Source organism: Octopus bimaculoides, chromosome 9 (assembly GCF_001194135.2).
Source record: "Octopus bimaculoides isolate UCB-OBI-ISO-001 chromosome 9, ASM119413v2, whole genome shotgun sequence".
NCBI lineage: Eukaryota > Metazoa > Mollusca > Cephalopoda > Octopoda > Octopodidae > Octopus > Octopus bimaculoides.
Window position 1 is genome coordinate 38,805,484 of NC_068989.1, and position 23,479 is coordinate 38,828,962.

Genomic DNA, 23,479 nt, shown 5'->3' on the forward strand with positions numbered 1-23,479 from the left:
TAACCACTTCAGCCTCCCATAATATAATATCATTCCAGTAGTTTTTAAAGATATGATGTAAAGGATTCACATAAGTTTCTTACTAGCACTTTAACCATTGTTATTGATGATTGTTGTTTTATTTCTTTTAGCATTATTAGTTGTTACTCTGACAAAGTTTATTTTCAAAACATTAAGGCACAAACAGGTATGGATGTATAGTTAAGACTTTCACTTGTCAATAGTGTGGTTTTGGGATCAGTTCCACTGTGTAATACCTTCGGTTTCTATAACAGATCTGGGTTGATCAATGCTTAGTGATGGAATTTATCTGAAGGAAAGTTGATGGAATTTAGTTGATGGAATTTAGTTGATAGAAAGAAGCCCATCATACACATGCATACACATAAGTATGTTTATATGTGCACATATTGTGTGGGTATGTGTGTGTTTGTCTGTCTCTCAATATTTTGACATTGTGTGATAGTTATAAATAAGTATCATGATCAACCAAGTGGTGTCTCACATTTCCAGTCTTTGTGAAAACATGTCTGGACATGAGAAATATTGATTTCAAATTTTGGCATAAGGCCAACAATTTTGGGGGAGAGGTAAGCTGATTACATCGACCCTAGTATTCATCTCGTACTTATTTTATTGACCCTGAAAGGACGAAAGGCTAAGTTGACCCTGGCAGCATTCGAAATCAGAATATAAAGTTGGAAGAAATGCAGCTAAATAGTTTTCTGGTGCAGTTATGATTTATCAGATTACTGCTTTTGCCATGAGAAATATTAACTTGCTTGGAAACAGTTGAAGTTTAGCAACAATAAGCATATCCAGCCATAGAATATTTGATCCAATGAATTCTGTTTGACCTATGGAAGCATGATAAAAAGTGGGTATTAAATTGATGATGACGATGATGACATGGCTTATTTTGCAGGATTTCATAAAGAAAAAGAAAAAGAAAACCAGTTGACCCTGGAGTTGAGTCTGCATCTAGAAAGCTTCTTTCCTCAATTATTTCCTGTTATGTTTGTTAGTACTAGTTACTCACTAGACTGTTGAAAGAACTAACTGACTGGAAGAATAACTTTGGAAGTTCCTTTTTTTTTCTTCTTTCTTTTGACTCTTTATCCACTCAAAGATAACAGATTTTGGAAGAGTAGTTTATGAATATCTTGAAACTGAATTGATTTAATTTTTCATTCCAAAAATAGGTAATTATGTACCAAGCAGAAGAAAATCCTTATGTTCAACTTTTACTGTTTACCTATCATGTATTTCATTGTATCTTTTCATCATTAGCTTTTCATGCAGCTTTAGTGACCGATGTTTAATATTTTACATTTAAACTGTATTTGAATCTTTTTGCAAGTTGAGATTGGTGCTGTAGGAAAATTTAGATATTTTCTCATTTATGTTCTTATTTAGATATTCAGCACCAAGTGTGTATTCTATAGTCTTGGAAATTCCAAGATATAAAGAAACTAGTTTGTGTGTGTGTGTGTGTGTGTGTGTGTGTGTGTGTGTGTGTGCGTGTGTGGAGTGTGTATGGCTTAGCTGGTAGTCACATCAGGAAATGTTGAAGTAACTTTTCTTGATGTGGATTAAGGTGTTTTTCCCCACCTAAATTGTAGATATTAATGCAGAAGTTCTCAAAAATGGTGGTGATTGTGTTTTGGTTACAAAATTACTAGGTCTTATCAACACAAGTTTGAGTGTTTGGTCTGAGTTTGAGGTGCTGTTGTTGGGAGCTGATGATCATTGTTGTCTTTAGCTTTATCTTATCTGTTCGGTATCCACTGTTAATACCTAGGAAGGTATATACCTCTTTCCTTTTTTATCTTTATCATGTTTGCCGTTTCATTCCAGAGTATTTGTGTGTGAATAAACAGCTTTCATTGATACACTCCCTCTTTTTCCTGACAGAAAAATAATGGAGTTTAGTTGCTGCTTATGTAGATTATGTACAGATAATAGCTGTGTTAGGCTTTTACAGTTGGCTATATTATTTGGGAGATCTGGTTGCTAAATGTCTTTATTTTCTGTCGCTGGAATTATTCACTGCTTGCATGTCCACTGAGATGTTTTTCTGTATTGTACTTTCTATATCATTATCTCAGATTGTATGGCAACTGAATCAGTAACCAATGCATCTATCCCAGAGGTTTGATGGTTGAAATGACAGGAATGATTGGAGTATAAAGCCAAAGTAGTCATTCATCATTTTTGTTGATAAGCAGTAGGTTTTGTGGGCTATTTTCAGGTGTTTATATTTTACTGATTTAACTTGTAGGATATCATCCATGATGAGGCACCTACTTCATGGATTTTAGTTTATCATATTGATACCAGTTCATTTTTCAATCCAGTACTTATTTTATTAATCTCTGTTTCACAGACTATGAAGTTATCAGACTTAGACAGATGCAACATAAGAGTAGTATGAACATTATCCCCACAACCACACACACACACACACACACATTCACCTCACTCACACATACATATAGACAGATGGAGACATGCAAGATGGGTTTGTCCAGTTTTCAATAACCCATTCTATCGAGAAGGTATTGGTCAGTCCCTGATTAAATTAGAAGCCACAAAGTTCTAAATGGGGGATTAAACATATTTTACCATATGCAAGAATTTTTCCTCAGCAAACTGCAGTGAAATTGTCTTTAGAAGTTAAGATTAGTCACTGACATATATGAACTAAAGTTTATATGTATTTAAGTGTGTATGTGTGTGTGTGTGTGTGTGTGTGTGTATCAGTATATACACACACACACATACACACACACACACACACACGCACATATGCATATACACGTATATATAGGTACACGCACGCACACACACACACACACACACACCTACTAATATATATATGCATATAATCTCTGTTCAGCTGCATTCAAACAAGTTGGTAAACACTAATAAAGGCGTCTTGTCATGATAGCATTTTAGCCAAGTTTGAATTCAAGCTAAATTGGTTAATACATCAGCACCATATTTAGATATTTAGTCATCTCAGTTATTTAACTCTGTGATCTAATCAACGATAAAAGTAGAGAGACAAATTGATAATATACATGAGCTTAGATAATAGATTTCTCTCACAGCGATTGAATTGACTTCCTTAGGCAATGCACATAAATTGGCCTATCTCAATAGAAATATATTTTACAACCTAATAAGTCGCAGTCATTATTTATTCTGTAAGATTTTGAAATTTTGTTGCTGTAAGAACATCACATTTTATCACACACATATTTATTAACATCTATGGTGAAATGAAATTAAAAAGAAGAGGTTTATATGTTTCAGATGCAACTGAGTTAATATCATAGTGATACTGGGAATGAGTTATGATCTAATACTTTTGGTGGTGTTTTCTGTGTTGTTACCAAAGCCTGACATATTTAAAATAGATGTAATAAGATGAATGTGAGTTTAAGACAATATTATCCAAGGTGTCCTTCGTTTTTAAGACAGTAAGATGTAATTTAAAGATTCTGAGATTATTTCTAGCACTCTGAATAACCATGACTTAAATATATATGAAAATTATGTGCTTGTGCATTGTGAATGTGAGCTTCTAAACATTAATGATTTCTTAACTGAATGCTAATATAATTTAGTTAATAATATAGGTTGTCTATTTTCCATATTGCATAAGTGATGTAACAATCACAGTCATTTGAGAGAATAAAGTGCAGGTGCTTTAGAAAACTTCCAGTGATTTAAGCTTGTCATTTACAATTGTAGTAATTATTCTCTATGGAGCCTTTGCTCTTATATCCTGTTTGGTGTAAGGAGACCATATGAAATAGAAAGAATTCAGATGGGTCTGCAGAAAAATAGAGGTGAGAATCTGGAGTGACTGAAAGGAAGATCTTGCAGTCTAAAATACACTTTGTAAGCCATTTTATTATTCTCATGTCTTTTTTCTAGATTAAGTTATTGTCAACCCTGATTTTGTTGGATGTCATGAAAGGATTTTTAAAAGAAGAAATTGATATTTAGCCCCATTTTGTTCACCAAAAGGGGTTAATCATAGTATGTTAGTTACCTCACAGAACTACAGCACAGAGATCGATTGGTTTTGTATATCTTTAATGCCTCTCGGCGCTTAATCCCTGATAACATTTTGGTAGTTTGAGAGGATTCTATTGATGTACGAGACAAGTTTCTCATACATCAATAAAATGTTATAGTTAAATCTATCAAAGGCTTTGCTTAAGACATGTATGTGGCATCAATATTTGATGTCATATTTGCATCTTCAAAGTACTGTAGAATAGTGTTAGAAAGTTTCTGCCATATTGAAATCCATGCTACTTTGGATTTGTGCTTTATCGTTGTTCTCTAGTAAAGTAAAAGACTCTTAACCTCTATACTCCAGTATTTTCATCATATGAAACATCTGTTTATGGTTTCTTTATGTGGAGAAGTATGTGTCAGGTATATAGTATGGTGACTGATCAGAGATCAGAGTTCTTGGTGCAGTCATTAGTTGGTACTGACTTCAAGATAAGACAGCAAATTTATATGGATTGAGTCTCAGAGTATTGTTTTATCTCTTTATAGTCTTGTTTGTTGAGTTAATCAGAATTAATATTTAGGGAGCTGTATTCAGTGATGCTGCCTTCCAGTGTTAACTTTAGGAGGATCCCTGAAGATGGAGTAGCTTTACTTCAGTTCTTTCATCCAATAATTGAGGAAATGGAATGGTCAAAGGAGTGAAATAGAAATCTTTTTTACAACTTGCTTTAATGACTTAGTCAAAAGAAGAAATAGTAGTGTGTTTGTGATCATTTTTCTGACTTCCTAGTCTGGTGGAAGGTAAGAGGAACGGAGGAAATCATTCTTAGTCCAGAGACTTAACCTAACATTTACTGCAGAATAGACTCTGTGAAAGACAACTTCAGGTCATATGAGAATGTTAAAAAATGTTAAAATGGGTGAAAGATTAAGTCTACTATCCTTGATGTAAAGATACAATTTGGGGTTTCATTTTATTTCCTAAACCTTTTGAGTGTTCAAATGTTGTCGTCAAATCAGTATTTTTTAGAGTTACACATTGGTACAGCTGCCTGGTGTTAATATATTTGTTCATTCATTTTCTGGGTTTTATGTCTTAATTTCATGTTGATAGTTTTTTTCTCTTTCTCTTTGATTCATGATTTTTTTTTAATTAGGAGAATTGAGTGTTTGCTTTGATGTCTGAGGAAGTATTTGTAGAGGAGGAGCCAACAGAAGTCAAGCTGTGAATAATTGCTCCTCATATCACAAAGTGTAAATCAATGTCATTCAATTTGTGTGTACTGAGTTGAATGTACTTTGTTAAACTTGGAAGGCTAAGGTTATACTGCACTATATTGTGAACTCACCAAATGAAACTAAATACACAAGGCAAAAGAGTATGATTAATAGTATAAATCATTTAATCCACTGCTCTCCATTTCTGCCACTCGCCCACCAGAATTCCAAAACCAGCTTTGTGAACTTTACAAGCAAGAATGTACAATAATAGTAATAATAATGAAAAAGAATGTACAATGATAATAATAACAAAAAGAATGTACAATAATAATAATAATAATCCTTTCTACTGGAAGCACAAGGCCTCAAATTTGGGGGAAGGGATTAAGTCGATTACATCGATCCCAGTGCATAACTGGTAGTTATTTAATCAACCCCAAAAGGATGAAAGGCAAAACTGACCCCAGCGGAATTTGAACTCAGAACATAGCAACAGATAAAATACCACTAAGCATTTCGCCTGGTGAGCAAATGATTTTGCCAGCTCATCACCTTATACAATAATAATAAAGATAATAATGTTTCTAATTTAAACACAAGGTCAATGTTTTTGAGAAGTGTTTAGTTGATGTCATCAACAGCAGTATTTGACTTGTACTTTATTTTATAGACATCAGGACAAGGAAAGATGAAGTTGATCAAGGTGAGATTTAAACTAGAATAAATACCTCAGAGTATTTAGTCTTATACTGTAATGGTTTGGCAAACTCATTGCTTTAATGATAATACCAATATTGATAGTTTGTTACATAAGCTCATTGCTAAAACGTTGGAGGTGGGGTATATTTAATTCTAATTGTCTTCCACATCCCACTATTTGATTTGTATATAATTTATAAAATCTAGAAGGATGAAAATCACATTTGATAGCAATTTGAAGACTGTAAAAGGACTGGAATATATACTATAAGGCACTTTGTCATTTAAATATATTACTAAAACTTTAGATTTCCAATCCCCAACAGTATTAGTCAAAATATCTAAATGTTTCTAAATGGCAATCAAAATAAGTAGTTTTGGGTCTGATGCCTTGAGCAATTACCTTTGTCCTAGTTTCAGGTTGATCAATATGTATATATACACAAGATTTTGTTGTCATTGAAAACAAGGTGATTTAAACCAAGACTCTAGCAATATTTGATTTGCACAGAGTTAGACCACTTTCTTGTCACCCTCACCATCATCAATGCAATGTACCAGTGATGTGACTGGCCCATTGTATACTTATGACCAATAATGCTATTATGCTGCTGAGATTGCTAGAAGATGGCAGCAAATCAGATATGATTCCTGATAGAAGTAGTGTTACCTTGGATATGGATACTCAACAACAAGCCATGGCTTGATCAAAACTGGTTGTCAGGCCTTTCAACAATCAGACCACCAATAACCCCAGGAAATATTGATATGTTTCCAACTGCATCATAAGTTGATAAGTGAAAAGAAAAACCAATTTTAATATAAAATGTGTTTAACCTAACACTTGCCTACCTTGGCCATTTCTGTGATTACAATCCTTTCTACTATAGGCATAAGGTTTGAAACTTTGGAAGAGGGAATTACTCAATTACATTGATCCCAGTGTACAACTGGCACTTATTTCATTGACCCTGAAAGGATGAAAGGCAAAGTTGATCTCAGTCGAATTTGAACTCAGAACATAAAGATGGACGAAATACTGCTAAGCACTTTTGCCCAGCATGCTAACTATTCTTCCAGCTCACCACCTTATTTCTGTGATTATAATAATGACTTCTTAGCACAAGATTTCACATTCTATGAGTGAAGTGTAGAGTAAATTCACCCAACTTTTAGTACATTATTTGTACCTTTTATTGACTCCAGAGGGAAGAAAGGCAATTTCAAACTAGGAAGGATGCAGGATGTAACTAATTACTGAAGTATATTTTACTCAACACTTGTTCATTTCCATCACTCCTCTGATTTACAACAGCATAAACAATAATGGTTACTAATCTAAGCACAAGGTTTGCAATTATAAGAGGAGAGCGTAGTATTGACCCCAAATACATCACTGGTACTTTATTTTATTGATTCAGAAAGAAGGAAAGACAAAATTGACATCAGCAAAATTTGAACTTAGGATATAAAGGGGTACATGAAACACTGCAAAGCATTTCTTTCAATATCTTAATGATTTTGCCAGTCCACCTCTCTAATGATAATGATGACGATTTCTTTCAGGAAAATGATTACGTATTTTCATTGGATATTCAGTACATTTGTAAAGCTAGAAGTTAAGTCAATTCAGGAAGCCCAATTATATTATCAATATTGTTTTTTAATCAATACAGTAAAATTTTAACCTGGAATGTCAAGGGAGATAACTAAATAATACAAATCAACACTCGACTAATTGTGCCATTCTGATGTCTGCTTATGACTGCTTAGTTTAATAAAGTTTTGAGAGGGAAATAAAAAATTCAGATTTTTTTAGAAAGCTTTGATTGATTTTTAAAATCTAAACAGAGGAGAACGATGAAAATGATAACAAAGAAAATATGGGTCATTCCTTTTCTAAAATATAGGGTAGGGTGGAATACTTAAATAGAACATAGAACTGAGTAGTTCAGACAAATAAAAGAAAGTTATTTTAATTATATGCTGCCTTTCTGTTCAAATTTGTAGCATTGATGTTGTATTTTATAGTAGCTGGGAGGGAAAATATGTGAATAACTGCAAATATTGTAAAAAAGTCAGAAGGAAATTGTTTGAATAGACATGCAAAAACTTTGCAGGAAAATGTTATTGAAAGGGTAAAAAGAGGTATTGATGCTGAGACAGTAAAGGAAGCTTTGGTTTTGAGGAGAAAATAAATGTAGAAACAGAGAAGGAATGAGAGAACAAAGGGATGTTCAAGAAAGATATTTCCAAGGAAATTCTCAAAAGATATCTTGGCAATGGCTCGTGAAAAGCAACCTCAAACCCAAGATAAAGACATTGAGCCGTGTAGCCCAGGAGTAAGGTATTTTGAACAACTGAAACTTCAAAGAAAGGTGAGAGTAGCTGCTTTTTTTCATGTTAAAACTTTGTGGGAAAAGACAGTTCAAAGAAATAGCATCTCATATCAAAATCCTGCAACTTGAATTGTTCATTGGAAGCTAAGTGGAACCTATTGATTGGATGAAAAGAAGATGGCATTCCTATGAACATAATCCAGAAGTTATTATCAAGAACATTGAGACTTAGAAGATTTTTTACCATCCATATGATTATGTAACATCTAACCGTAGATAAAGAGGAAAAGAAATGCCCTGCTATAATCCTAGGTGTTTCTTATGATAAAGGTTGAAAACTAAATTAGACATAATATATGGACTGAGCTGAAAATAAGAGTTAAAAATAAATCATTATCAATAAAAGTAGAAACCATTACAGTTGTAAGAAAAATTCTGTCTATGTAAATGCTAAAACTGGACTTAAATTTACATACACTGTATAAAGGTTAAAAAGATGCATGTGTTTATATAAGCTTACAGCAAATTAAAACAGGACAGAAGTTTGCTTAAATAAATTTGCATCAGCTTGCTCAAAGTTCAAAATAGGACATAAATTTACATAATCTTATTTAAAGTTAAAGTAGGACGCAAATTTACATATGCCTACTTGACAGTTGAAATAAGAAAACAATATCAACTTAAATAATGGTTAAAATAGGACACAAGTTTACATAAAGGTTATGCTAGGACATATATTTGCACCAGCTTACATAATAGGTTAAACGTTTACATAGGCTTATGAAACATGTGAGGAAAATAAATAAGTTATGAAAATTTTCCCGCAGCATTCTAAATATAGTTTTTTTTAAAATAGGGTTATCAAAGAAAACTGCAAATTTATAGAAGAACGGAGTTGATAGAATCAGCCTCAATATATGTCAAGCACTTTCATCATCCTTTTTTTAGATTCTTCGCTAAATACAGATATGTTATTCAGCAATGTTATTTTGCATTCTAAATTCTGTTGTGGTTTAGTTTGACTTCCATCCCTTTTAGATAATTAAAATAAATACTATGAATTGTTTCAGTCAATTAGCCCTTACATGTATGGCCTTGTACCAAATGTACTATTGTTTTAATCTGAGCTAGATCAACTTGATAATGCTGGTGATGGTTAATATTTTAAAGATACTTCAGTTATTAATCTACTACTACTACTACTACTACTACTACTACTACTACTACTACTACTACTACTACTTCTTCTTCTTCACATTATTCTGTAAATATATTAGCAACAGATATCTAAGAAAACTTATCTCACAATGCTTTTTAGTTTCTGCTATAACATAATAGCATGCTTCATAACTATTAATCAGACAGTGTTGCTAACATTTTGTTAAGAACACATTTTGGAGAAAATTCTTCAATTTAGAGAAAGCTGTTGCAAACATGATGCCATTTGCATGACATTATGAAACAGTATTCTTGTAATGATAATGCACATTTTTGCATTCCATATGATCATATTTCCTGTCCATTAGTGTGTAAAGTAGGAATCTATTCTGTTATGCCACATAATGTAGTGACAATATTACAATAAAAATAACATGCATAGGTGCATCAGTGTGTGTTGGTTTGTGTGTGTCTGTGTGTAGCGAGTGCACTGCAATTGTTAATTTGAAGTTGAGTATATTTTGGCTTGTGTTGACATGTTTAAGAAATCTAAAGTGATTATGGTTATGATGTAGGAGAAATTTTGGGTGTGAACATACATTTCACATGCATACACATTCACATAACACACACACATATTCACATATTTTTACGCACTTATACACACACTTAGATCACATTCATGATCACATTCACATACATAGTGACTTCTGCATATTTACACAGAAACATCTACACACATAAACATTCACAAAAAGGCACATACATTCGCATATATTCACATGCATATTTGCACATTCCCTACTTTTATACACAGAGACATTAAAACACATTTATGCATGCTTTCACCCACACAGTGAATTGCACATGCAAACACTCACACACCTTCTCGCATACATTCATACATGGACTCAAGCATAAACCCCTTCTGCGCACACATGCACGCACATGCAAAAATCCTTTCAAAATCAAAAGAAATTCTTGAAACCAATGTAGTTCCAAAGCTGTTCCATACTGTGACTAAAATACAGGCAGCAAATCAATTTAGTCCAAAATGACAGCAAATATATTTTGATGCTAAAGAAGAAAGTAAATCAAAAGAAATTGCTCTTTTATTTTCTTCTCGCACAAATAAGAAAATAATATTTCTCTAACTTACTTTGCCTTCTCTCAAAATCTTCACTTTCAGTCTCTATGCAACTCTTTCTTTTTCTCTCCAGTCCCTCTCCCTCTTTATATATATATATATATATATATATAAATATATATATCTAGAGAGAGAGAGAGAGAGAGAGAGAGAGAGAGATAGAGATAGATAGATCGATAGAGAGACCTATCATCTATCTAATTCTCTCTCTCTTTGTTTATCTATCTATCTGTCTATCTATCTATCTATCCCACATTTACACTCATTCATTGTTTCTCATATATTTCTGACATTTTATTTTTAATTCATTTGCTTGTTTTAATGTGCTTCAGTCATAGAATTTACTGAACTGGAAATACTGTTTTGTTTCATTTTGCAAAACCTTCCCTTATATTATTTCTTCCTTATTTCCCTTACTAGAATTTTCACAGTTTCACACTTGACAAAAATAATTTTTCAAACCCAGGAGACACACACACACACACACACACACACACACACACCTTATAACAGTGCAAATGACTGCATTTGGCTACATATAAATATCTATAGAGCTGCATATATCTAAATATAACTATATATTTACAACTATGTATAACTATATACTTGTATAAATATAGGAAACTATATATAATTATATATAACTACATGTAGTTATGTATCACTATATATAATTTACATTATAACATATAACTACATGCTAGCAAGTGTATCTATACATAAATAAATATACTTACATATTACATATATAACTATGTGTATCTACCTACTATACATAACAACATACAGCTACATATTATAAGATGAGACGTTCATGAAATTTGGAGAAATAGAATTGTTTTCTTTCCATAAATATAGCACAGCATCTTACAGCCGACAATGTTATTATTAACAGTAGTGTTGTTATTGTTATAGTGGGATTTGAATTCAGAATGTAAAGAATTTGTTCTGACTCTTTACTATCTGAGTCTAAATTCTGCCATGGTCAACACTGCTGGGCTCAGTAAATAACTGTCAAGTACTGAGCAGCAGTGGTCAATGGTTTTGACTAATCCATCCCTCATAATTTCGAGCCTTGTGCTAAATCAGAAACATTTATTATTATTATTATTATTATTATTATTATTATTATTTTTATCATCATTATTATTGAATGAGAGAACAGTGCATGCCATTAAAGTGACACTGGAGTAAAACATACAAAGCCGAGTATACCCATCATGACTACCCATCTGATAAGGGTGCACCAGGCACATGCATCACAACCATATGTGCATGAGATGGTGATCTCATATCAAGATAAACAGTGCACGACCTTGTTAACCCTCACTGAAAATTTTCCACATGAAGTTAACTTTGTATTCCAGTTTTTCATTGATCTCCTAATAAAATTTGATTTGTTATCAAACACCTGTACCAACACTAGACTTTCTAAAATCCAGGAAAAGAGGAGAGGCATGTTCTACCCTTTCTTATAATTGATCTATGCCATGCCCACATTATTATGGTAGTGAGCTGACAGAATCATTAACATTCCGGGCATAGCAGCATTTCATCAATTTTTACATTCTGAGTTCAAATTCACCCTTTCCGGGTTGATGAAATAACTACCAACTGAACACTAGTGTCAATGTAATCACTTGATCCCTCCACAAAATTGATGAACTTGTACCAAAATTTGAATCATCATCATTATTATTATTAAGGTGGCAAGCTGGTGGAATCATTAGCATACTGAGTAAAATTATTGGTGGCATTTCATCCATCCTTACCTTTTCAGGTTGACTTTGCATTCAATATTTTGCGATTGATAAAATAAGTACTAGTTGAGCACTGGAGTTGATGTAATCAACAAACTCCACTCCTGAACTTGCTGAGTTTTTTTACCAAAATTTGAAATCATCATCATCATTATTATTATTAAGGTGGTGAGCTGGTAAAATCATTACTGATCCAGACAAAATGATTAACAGTAGCTCTTCTGGCTTTATGTTCTGAGTTCAAGTACTACCAAGGTTGACTTGGCCTTTTATCCCTTAAGGGTCAATAAAATAAGTAACATTTTAGCACTGAGCTCGATGTAATTGACTAGGTCTCCTCCTCCCAAACTTCAGGCCTTATGCCTATAGTAGAAAGTATTATTATTATTATTATTTTCAAGGCAGTGAGCTGGCAAAATCGTTAGTGCACTGGACAAAATGCTTAGCAGTATTTCACCCGTTGGTATATTCTGAGTTCAAATCCTGCTGCGGTCAACTTTACCTTTCATCTTTTTGGGGTTGATAAAATAAATATCAGTTAAACACTGGGGGTCGATGTAATTGACTCATCCCCTCCCACCGAATTGCTGCCCTTGTGGCAAAATTTGAAACCATTATTATCATTATTATTATTATTATTATTATTATTATTATTATTATTATTAGTAGTAGTAGTAGTAGTAGTAGTAGTAGTAGTAGTAGTAGTAGTAGTAATTGTAGTAGTAGTACTAGTAGTAGTAAAAAACAATAAAATGCTAAAGTGGGAGTCCTCTTAATGGTCATTTGTCATGCTAGATATAACAGCTGGTACTCCCTTGAAATATACTCTACCATCTCAAATAAAATTCAAACGAGTTCATAGGGTAGTGTGGTCCTAGATAACCAAAACGTAAAAATAATACAGGCTAGTCATGGCTGGACTATTTTATTTTTATCATAGATCAAAAATATCAAAGCTAGGTTAGGACAAAATATCATCATCAACAAAGATAATATGATGATTTCATATGACATTCTGTATGAAATTTGTTTTCTTTACACTTTTGTCATAAAATTTATTGGACCTAAATTGAAAGAAGGAAAGGTACAATCCACCTAAATAGGATTATATCAGTTACCAAGTGCAATGAGGAAAAATACAATGAAAAATTTCATCACATTTTCTGACACATAAGGAAGGGCTCCTGTGAAATTCCTTATGCACTTATATTATGGGTCATGAGTTTGTACTAATTTGTTTAAGCATGGGATTTTTAGCTATAGTAGTATATTTGCAGAGTAATTAGAACATCAGCTGGATTTATTTGTAGTATTTGTATCAACTCAGTCTTCTTAGTTCAAATGTCATCAATGTGAACTTTGTTCATCCTTTTCTTTTTTTTATAAGAGAGAAGAACAATAAATAAAGTACCCTTCTTGTACTTGAGTTGTTTCTCAACATTTTTTGTTGCTCTTTTCCTTTTTTTGCTCTCTCTCTTTCTTTTAATTACCTCTCATCCCAGAAGAAATAAGCTGTGGTCAAATCTGGAGAAGGATTGGCTTTCTCAGATCTAAAATTGCTCAACACACATTGTATGTTATAGCAGCATCCTTATGACATCATCAGCAGTTGAGAACTCAGCAGAAAGCTGAGAACCCATAAGAAAGCAAAGAAATATTCTTAAACGCCCATCTTCTAGTTTTTTTTGTTTTTTTTTAATGCCTTTTTGCAAAACCTGTTCTTCAGATATTTAGGTTTTTAACATAACCCAGAATCAGCAAAAAAAAAATATATATTTTTATCTTTTTATAGTTTTTAAATTCATCAGAGATTGAGAAGGGTTAAAGGATTTACAACTGGTTTCCATCCATTTCTTAAATCTATGCGTTTACAAATATAAAAATTACATTTTGTAAAAAATATGAATATACTTTGTTTGAAATTGAAGTGTATCAATATATATTTTGTTTTCAGTGAACAATACATTTTCATCTTTAATAAATTGACACAAAAACATTAAAAATTTTCTGAGAGTGAAACAGTACAATACTAATGTTTTCATTATTGAATTCACATTACTTTCAAAAGAAATCATTATTTTGGAAACTAATACAGCTATTATCAAATATTTGTGTTCTTTATCCATGTAATTAATATATAAATACACTTATAAAAACTATTGGATTAAGATTCCATATTATTGATTTTTTTATGGTTCTTTAAAAAACAACAAAACAAAGAACTTTTTCTGTTTTTTTAAAAAAGGAAGCAAATTTTTTTTTGTTTGCAGATTTTGAACTTGTGATGTTCAAATGACAAAAATCTGATAAATTTTTTTTAAAGTAGAAACTCAATGCAAAAACATTAGAGAGGTGGTGGGTTAAAAATTCGTGCATCACTGAATGTGTGAATGTGCCTGCAAGTTAGCACTTATATAAACAAATTCTCTTGGCACTTACTGGTTATTTATAGAAAAGTATCAGTTGAGCACTTGGATTGATGTAATTGGCTATCCACCTCTTCCAGAATTTCAGGTATTGTGCCTATAGCAGAAAGAATTAGTTGGCAGAATTGTTAGCACATCAGACAACATGCTTAGTATCATTTCATCTGTCATTTAAATTCTGAGTTCAAATTCTGCCAAGGTTGACTTTGCCTTTTATCCTTTTGGGTTTGATAAAATAAGTTCCAGTTGAGCACAAATTCTAGGCCTTGTGCCTATAGTAGCAAATATTATTTTTGGTCAAAATGCTTTGTAACATCTCTTTCAGCTTTTTACTTACTGAGCTCAAATCCCACTGAGGTCAATTTTGCCTTTCAACCTTTCAGAATCAATAAAATAAATATTAATCAAATACTAGGATTAATGTAAAGGACAAACCTCCTCCCTTAAAATTGCTGGTGTTATGCCAAAACCAGAAAGGATTATAATCATCATCATTATTGGCTCTTTATGTTCTGAGCTCAAATCCCGCCAAGGCCAACTTGGCCTTTCATCATTTCAGGATCAATAATATAAAGTCTCTTCAAGTATTGGGGTCAGTGTAATCAACCAAACCCCTCTCCTAAAAATTATTGACCTTGTGGCAAATTTTAAATCCTTCTTCTTCTTCTTCTTCTTCTTCTTCTTCTTCTTCTTCTTCTTCTTCTGTTAGCCTTCTCATGTGTGATTTTCTCAAATTATTATTATTATTATTATTATTTAAAGCAGCGAGCTAGCAGAATCATTACCATTCTGGGCAAAATGCTTTGCAACATTTCTTCTGGCTTTATGTTCTGAGCTGAAATGTCACCAAGGTTGAATTTGCCTTTCATCCTTTCAGGATCATTAAAATAAGTATTTGTTGCATACTGGAGTCTCATGTAATTGACTAATCCCACCCACTAAAAAATTTCAGGTCAGAGGACATTGAGTATCTACAATATTTTTTTGTCTTCTCCAAAACTAAGGAGGAGAAAAAGTTATCCACAGACTAAAGAACTGACACACATGAGCCAAGTGATAGTGTTAAACTGTGATACTTTTAGCCTACAGTCAATTCAAAAGAGTTTGCTGCAAGCAGGGCCAGCCGTAGGGCTACTGGTACCCAGGACAAGTTCAATTTTAGGGCCTTAACATGTATAATCTAAACTTCTTTTCATGGTGGTGGTGGTGGAGACAAAGAGTAAATACTACAAATATAAAAATAATAAAGTTGTTTGTTAATATTTACTAAATGTAGAATAAAATTATTTTCCCCTTAGTATTTCTTGGAAACATCCTAAACATATGTCATTGTGCCCACAAGTGTGTGGCTTTTGAAATGACTGCTCAGATTACTTGTATCTTCAAGTGGCCTTGGCTGCAGTGATGGTATATGAACTATCAGCCTTTTGTTGCTAGACAGCACCACTATTCTGTTAGCCTTCTCATGTGTGATTTTCTCAAATATTGTACTTAGACAGTATGTAAAAAAACATTTGTTTTTATTTTATTTATCTTTGAATTGAACTGAATTAAAGCCACTCAGACCAGACTTTTCATGGGCTATTGATCAAAGATATCCAAACAAGAACTTCCAGCTTTTTTTCTTCAGTGGCGCAGGAGTGGCTGTGTGGTAAGTAGCTTGCTTACCAACCACATGGTTCTGGGTTCATTTCCAATGCGTGGCACCTTGGGCAAGTGTCTTGTACTATAGTTTCGGGCCGACCAAAGCCTTATGAGTGGATTTGGTAGACGGAAAACTGAAAGAAGCCCGTCGTATATATATATATATATATATATATATATATATATATATATATATATATATATATATATATATATATATGTATGTGTATATGTTTGTGTGTCTGTGTTTGTCCCCCCAACATCGCTTGACAACCGATACTGGTGTGTTTACATGCATGTAACTTAGTGGTTCGGCAAAAGAGACTGATAGAATACGTACTAGGTTTCCAAAGAATAAGTCCTGGGGTCGATTTGCTCGACTAAAGGCAGTACTCCAGCATGGTCACAGTCAAATGACTGAAACAAGTAAAAGAGTAAAAGAGAGAGTGGTATGATGGGCTACATTATCCAATGTGGACTTGCTATTTTGCTGTCATACTATATCTAGGACATATATCCCAGTGTTTTCTTTCTATTTTTCAGTCATAGTTAATCTTGGACTGCTTATCTTATTTGTACTTCCCATTTTTAAGACAGGTGTGATTTAAAGAAAATTTGGCTGCTATTTCAAGGAGGCCTACCGACTATGTAGAAATTTCTTTGGGGTGGTTATAATGAATGAGGTTTCTTTCTGAAAGCACAGAACAATATACAAAAGACTGAATCATGATTTGAACAGAGGACTAATAATAAATTGTGAGATTTTCATAAAGCTTTATGTAAGCATTATGGCACCAGAGTAACAGTGTTGATATGTGAAGAAAGAGTTGGGTAAGGAAACAAAACTAAAGTTCATAAAGAAAAAATATAACAGTGACAACAACTATAATAACAGATGATAAATGTGATTAGATCAATAGATTCATGAAAAAATGTCAAATACACAAAAATAGAACCTTGCATAGATTGAACCCACAATCTTTGGTGTCTGACCTTTTTTTCATGAAATTGTATCAATTAGAATCAAATATTCTTCAATATCAGCAGAAGAAAGCAGCAAACAGTAATATATAATCTTTAAGACTATTTATTATTATTGAAAATACCAAATATTCAAATTATAGGGGAGAAAAGACATGGGTGGGGGAAAATTGGCCAAATGTTGTTATAGTTGTTGTTGATGGGTGGAGCAAGTCTAGCAATGGTGAGAGGCTGGCTGTTGTTCGTATCAGTTACAAGTGTGCATATGTATATGTGTGGTGTCTATTTCTTTGTATGGATGTGTGTGTGTAACCTTTTGTCTCATTCTCTATCACCAACCTCATTTCTTTTGTTTCTGTGCAATTTTGCAAATTTATTTATTTATTTATTGTTTATAAATGGCCATCTGAAATATGTCCACAAAGTTCCATAACCAACTATTTAAATACATTTTAATATCTGAACATGTTTCAGTCATTTATTTCTTAGTAATATCTCCACCACAACCAATGTTAATAATGATGATGATTATGATGATAATAGTGATAATAGTTATAATAATGTGACTATTGTTATTACTACAATATTTAAAAAAAATTTTTTATATTTAATTTTTCATTTTTCATCTAATTTTTTAAATTTTTTTCCCTTTCAAGTCTTCAATCAACAAATTTAATAATACCGATAAAATACATATTTAAATGGGACGTAATGGATTTGGAAACATTTATGCATGATTATTTTTATTATTATTATTATTATTAATATTGTTGCATTTCATTTTATTTATATTTATATTTTTTGTAAATCAATGAGAGGAAAGAGAGGCTGGTACAGATAAGACTAAATAGTATGGGGTAGGGGTGGATGAGGTATTAAAAAAGCAAAACAAATATAAAATACATAAAACATTATAGAGATAACAAACTAAAATACACTTGATTAAAGTCACCTTTGATTTTTCATATCAAACAAGCACAATCAAAAACAACTAAATAAATCTATGCATGTATTTATTCCAAATTTCCATTTTACATTTTTCTAATTGATATAGATATGTTGTTTTTTCTCTTGTTCTTATTTTGTGTTCATTTTTTTCTTGTGTACTTTTTATTTTTGTTTATATCGTTTTTAGAGAAGTGGTTTTACCCTTCTTTTATTTTATTTTCTCTCTCCCTCTCTTTCTATCTATTTCTATCACATCTTTCTATTCTCTTCTTTCTTACTCAGTCACTTCTTCCATTTTCACTTTTCTCACTTCACCTCTCTCTCTTCCCTCTCTCACTTTTTCTTATTTTTTCTTCTCAACCTTTCTCTCTTTCTTTCTCTATCCTCCTAATTTCATTCTATTCACCTGCCTCCCACTCTATTTTTCTGCTCTCATACTTTCTCCTCACATTTGCCAACTCCTCTGCCTCCTTCTCTCTCATTTTCTCTGTTTTGGAATTTCATTTCTGTATCTCCTCACATACGTTTTTATTTCTCATAGTCTCCTCCCCTTTTTTCTTTTCACTCTGTCTAGCTATCTTTTCCCTCTTACTCTCTTCCAGCCTATCTTTCCATTTTAAAAAATTCTCCTTTCTAACTTGATTTGTTTGTACATATGAATGTCAGTGTATGTTAGTGTCTGATACTGCTGTCACTTTGGTTGTTGACATCAATTAGAAGCTACAATTAACCACAAGGCTTGACTTCTAATCTGAAATGCTACAATAGGAGAGAAGCAAACCATGAAGAAGAATTTCTACTGCACTCAGATACTAATCATGTATATCGCAATTGATAAACTGTCAATAAATTATTGTTAAATTTAACAGATACTCACTCTTAAAGTATCAAGAATATAATTTAATTCAGTAATACAGTGATGATGTTTTATTTTATATATATTTTAATTTATTTTGTTATATATTTTTGTCAGAGTAGTAATTTTTTATAAAGTAAAAAGAAAAGACATTTTTTAAAGAAAGCATTGCTAAAAGTTTTCAGTATGATGCAATTGATACAGACAACATAATTTTTCTTGTCTCTTTCTTTATCCAGTTACTTTGTTCTTCTCAATTATCTTGCTTTCATTTGTTCAGGGACAATCTTATTTTTTGTTATAATTCTTTTTTAGTCTTCAATCTAAAACCTTTCTTAAATCCATGCAGTTGTAGATTATACCCAATCCATTATCCATTGTCAGAACTAGCAGATGCTACTAGAAACAGCAGCTGAACCTCCCTCATATCATATTTACTCTAAGTAGGAAGAACACATTGGATACTATAATCCACACAATTTTTGAAAATGAGATATGATGATTGTGATTGCAGTGTATGCCTTAAGAAGTTTGCTCGCTCTGAGTACACTGCTCATTTGAAGCAGTCAGTCATGAGAATAAACAACAAAAACAGCCATTGTCTTTTCATTCTTAGGAAGTAATATGTTAAAACTAGCACCACCAATAAGTAGTTTTATCTGTTCCCATTCTTTAATTGTTTTACTTGCCTTCTCTAAAGTGTTCTCAATATTTTGGGTGGATTAATTAAGGTTGTGAGCTGGCTGAAATATTACTGTACCAGGCAAAAAATACTTAGTGGCATTTCATTCGTCTATACTTACCGAGGTCAGACTCTACAGAAGTCGACTTTGTCTTTTGTCTTTTTGGGATAGATAAAACAAGTACCAGTTGAACACTGGGGTCGATCTAATTGACCTACTACTCCCCCAAAATTACTGGCCTTGTGCCAAAATTTGAAACTAATACTCTGGGTGAATTGGCAGAATCATTACTGCATCTTGCTACACACCTTGTAGTATTTAGTTGTAATTTTTCACCTCTCGAAAATTCCATAGAGGTCAACTTTGATTTTTATCCTTCTGGGGTTGATAAAATAAAATACCAGTCAGTTAGAGGGGTCCGTATAATCAACTATACCTCTCTCCAAAATTTACCTGAACAAGAATGGAAAAGATGAATCAGATTTGACAGTAATAGCTAGAATGAGCTGAGCACGAAAAATTTCTGGAAACTGAGTAGTTTGATAACAGGGAAAGAGAAAACTGAAAAGAAAGATGCATGATGTGTGTGTGAGAAGTGCTTTGATTTCTGAGAGTGAGGCATGGCTAATGAACATGAAGCAGTAGAGAATGTTAGAAAGAGTAAAAGTAAGAATGGTCTGGTGAATGAACAGAGTATGACTGAGGGAGAAAGAAAGACAATGAATTTTAGAGGTTGATGGGAAGAGAGCCAATGATGGATGTTGTAATGAGAATTGGGATGAAATGGTTGGATCATGTGCTGAGGGGAAAAGAAAGTGACTGAATGAGAGAAGTGGTAGAAATGAATGTGGAAGGGAGTAGAAGAAGAAAACCAAGACATGGCTGAGAAGGAGGAAATAAGGGCAACAGAGTTCATGAGGCAAGAATGTAGAGGGTAAGGCAAAATGGAAAAACTGCAAAACTAACCTCTGCTTTAGCAAAAAAAGAAAAAAAATGGCTTTAAAACACTCGTGATGTTGCCTATGTAAGAAATCAATAAATTTTTTACTGTCTATAAAATTCCTTTCATGTATAGGCATAAAACTTCAGCTCATTTAACCTGCTGTGAGCTTTAGAAATTTAGGTTTTTGGTAATTAGTTTAAAGCTTTTATTTTTATTGTTGTTTTTGTCACAATTAATATTAAGGATAGATAAGTTTCTATTGCATTCAGGTGTATATCTCTATTTTGTTCACTTGTTACATTTTTAACTCAATGAACCTCATCTACATAAATGTGTATGCATGTGTGTGTATGAATTGTATTAATGTTTCCTCTGATTTCTTTTCATTTATGTTCTCAGTGATTTGATTATGAATGCATGTCTTTTTTCCCCATTCCTTTCTTTCAGAATACTGTTGCTATTGAAGTAGTACACAGTTGCTGTACTTACAGCTCTTTATAAGTGTGACGATGATCACTGAGAAATCAGTGGAACATTGTTCATTCTTAAACATGAATTCAAAATTTAACATTTCCATTTAAGCTAATGCTGCAGAAATAATGCAAATAGCAGACAAAAAGAATGAGCTAATTTGCTGTATGTATATTTCATGCTCTAATTTCTGAGTTCAGTCTTTGCCAAAGCCAATTTTGTTTTCATGCTTTGACAGAAATGATTATTACAAATATGTTTAATCAAATATATCACAATTTTCTTTGCTAATTAAAGCTGCTGTGTAAGTCATGAGAGAAGAAATATATACTTAAAATCTCCCTTGTATCATTAGATTGATCAGTTACTATATTACAGCAAACATAAAATGAATGCATATTTTGTATATATCTTGTGCATTATGACACAACTTGAAATCTTACTAAGTCTTTATATAATTTATTGGAATAAGTGTGTTCTTTTGGTTTAAGACAGATTTTTCTGGGGTGAGAAACGAGGAAAATTTTGACAATCCTATTTGTCACAAAGGTAACTAATAGTCTGAGAGAAGTGAAACAGTTTCAATAAGGAGTCAGAATTAAGTAGTTCACTAATAATTATTTTAATTTGATTCTATTGACTGCTTCTTATTTTATAATGAATTCATTTTTCTTTTATTTCTGCTAGATCCACATTTTTACTCCACCTCAGAATATCAACATGACTGATTTAGCACTTGAGAGTTCAATAAAAATTTTGGATTTCTATGAGGAATACTTTGAGATACCTTACCCTTTACCAAAACTTGGTAAGTAGACAGTATTAAAAATATTTTTATTGCTGTTGTTTTCATGAAGGCAGTGGGTTGGAAGAATCACTAGAGGGGCATTGGACAAAATACTTGCACTCTTTTACATTCTAAGTTGAAACTCTGCCTATCTGGAGTTTGCTTTCTAGTATTCCTGTTTTGATAAATTTAGAACCAGTGAAATACTGGAAGCAGCAATCAATTGTTATTCTCAAAATGTGTGAACTAGTGTCTTCACTAGAAATAGTTATTGTAATATTCAAAAATACTTCACTTGCATGTTGCTGTTGTTAACAGTAGTATAGAATCATGTAATTATTTAAAATATAGAAGCTCAAGCCCTGCAATATATTGTATTATAGTGTTCTTAAATGCTTCCTGTATTGTTCTGCCTCACTTCTGCAAGTGATTCAAATACTTTCATATTGTTGTGCTGACTGTTTAAATCTTTCCATTCTCTGGAACAAAAAATACTCATTTATTACTATATATAAAAGCAAAGATTTCTAATACTGATGCAACAATTTAAAGAAAATAGAGTCACTTAAATTTATTAAACTGTTACAGTATCTACTGAAGAACCTCACACTCTTTGAACTTTGTTGTACTCTTTGATCTACATTCTCTGAACTCTGCTGTCCTCCAATGTTCAACAATGTCTCCTCCACTATTTTATCTATAAATAAATTATCTACAACAAAACACATTCCTATCAAAATGATACTACTGTTCACTTCATACCATTTCTCATGACATCATCCAAATGGAATCTAAATACTTTATGCTAGATATATAATGCATCTATCACAGAATCTTTGGGAACTAAAACATGACAATGTAATCTTTTTCAACAACTTGTAACAAATTTTGGTCTCAAGTTGAACCTGGACTGGGTGTTTTTTGTCCAATTAGAAAAATTTTCATGAACAAAATCTAGCTGAATGCTTACAACTAAATACTGATGCCACCATTAAGATAGCAAATCAAAGTTGTTGACTGGAAGTCAATCACGCTTTAAATAAGCTAACTTCACTCTAAGAGAAAAAAATGCTGTAAGAACTGAGTAACTGGTTGAACAAAATGCAGTCATGTCATGTCCAGCTCTATTCACTATTAGCTGATGTAGATGGTCATAGCTGTCAAATACAAAGAGCCTACAATACAAACAGCCAAAAACCTACAAAATTAAACACTATACTAAGGTAGCTGACATTCAAATTCATTCACTCACCCTCTCTCTGTTTTTGTCTCTCTTTCTTTCTCACTCTCTATCTGTTTCTGTTTCTCTCTCTCTCACTCTCTCTTTCTCTCTCTCACTCTCTCTCACTCTCTCTCTTTCTCTCTCTCACTCTCTCTCTTT

The 23,479-nt window shown here is 32.5% G+C and overlaps 1 protein-coding gene across 1 annotated transcript in view; it reads left to right on the plus strand.

Moving 5' to 3' along the window:
* LOC106869101 (endoplasmic reticulum aminopeptidase 1) overlaps nucleotides 1-23,479 on the plus strand; it is a 1,169,084-nt gene that overhangs the window by 574,749 nt on the left and 570,856 nt on the right. The window contains exon 5 of the mRNA XM_052970645.1: nucleotides 21,999-22,119. Within this exon, the coding sequence (XP_052826605.1) occupies nucleotides 21,999-22,119 (121 nt within the window). The remainder of the gene's footprint in view (nucleotides 1-21,998; nucleotides 22,120-23,479) is intronic.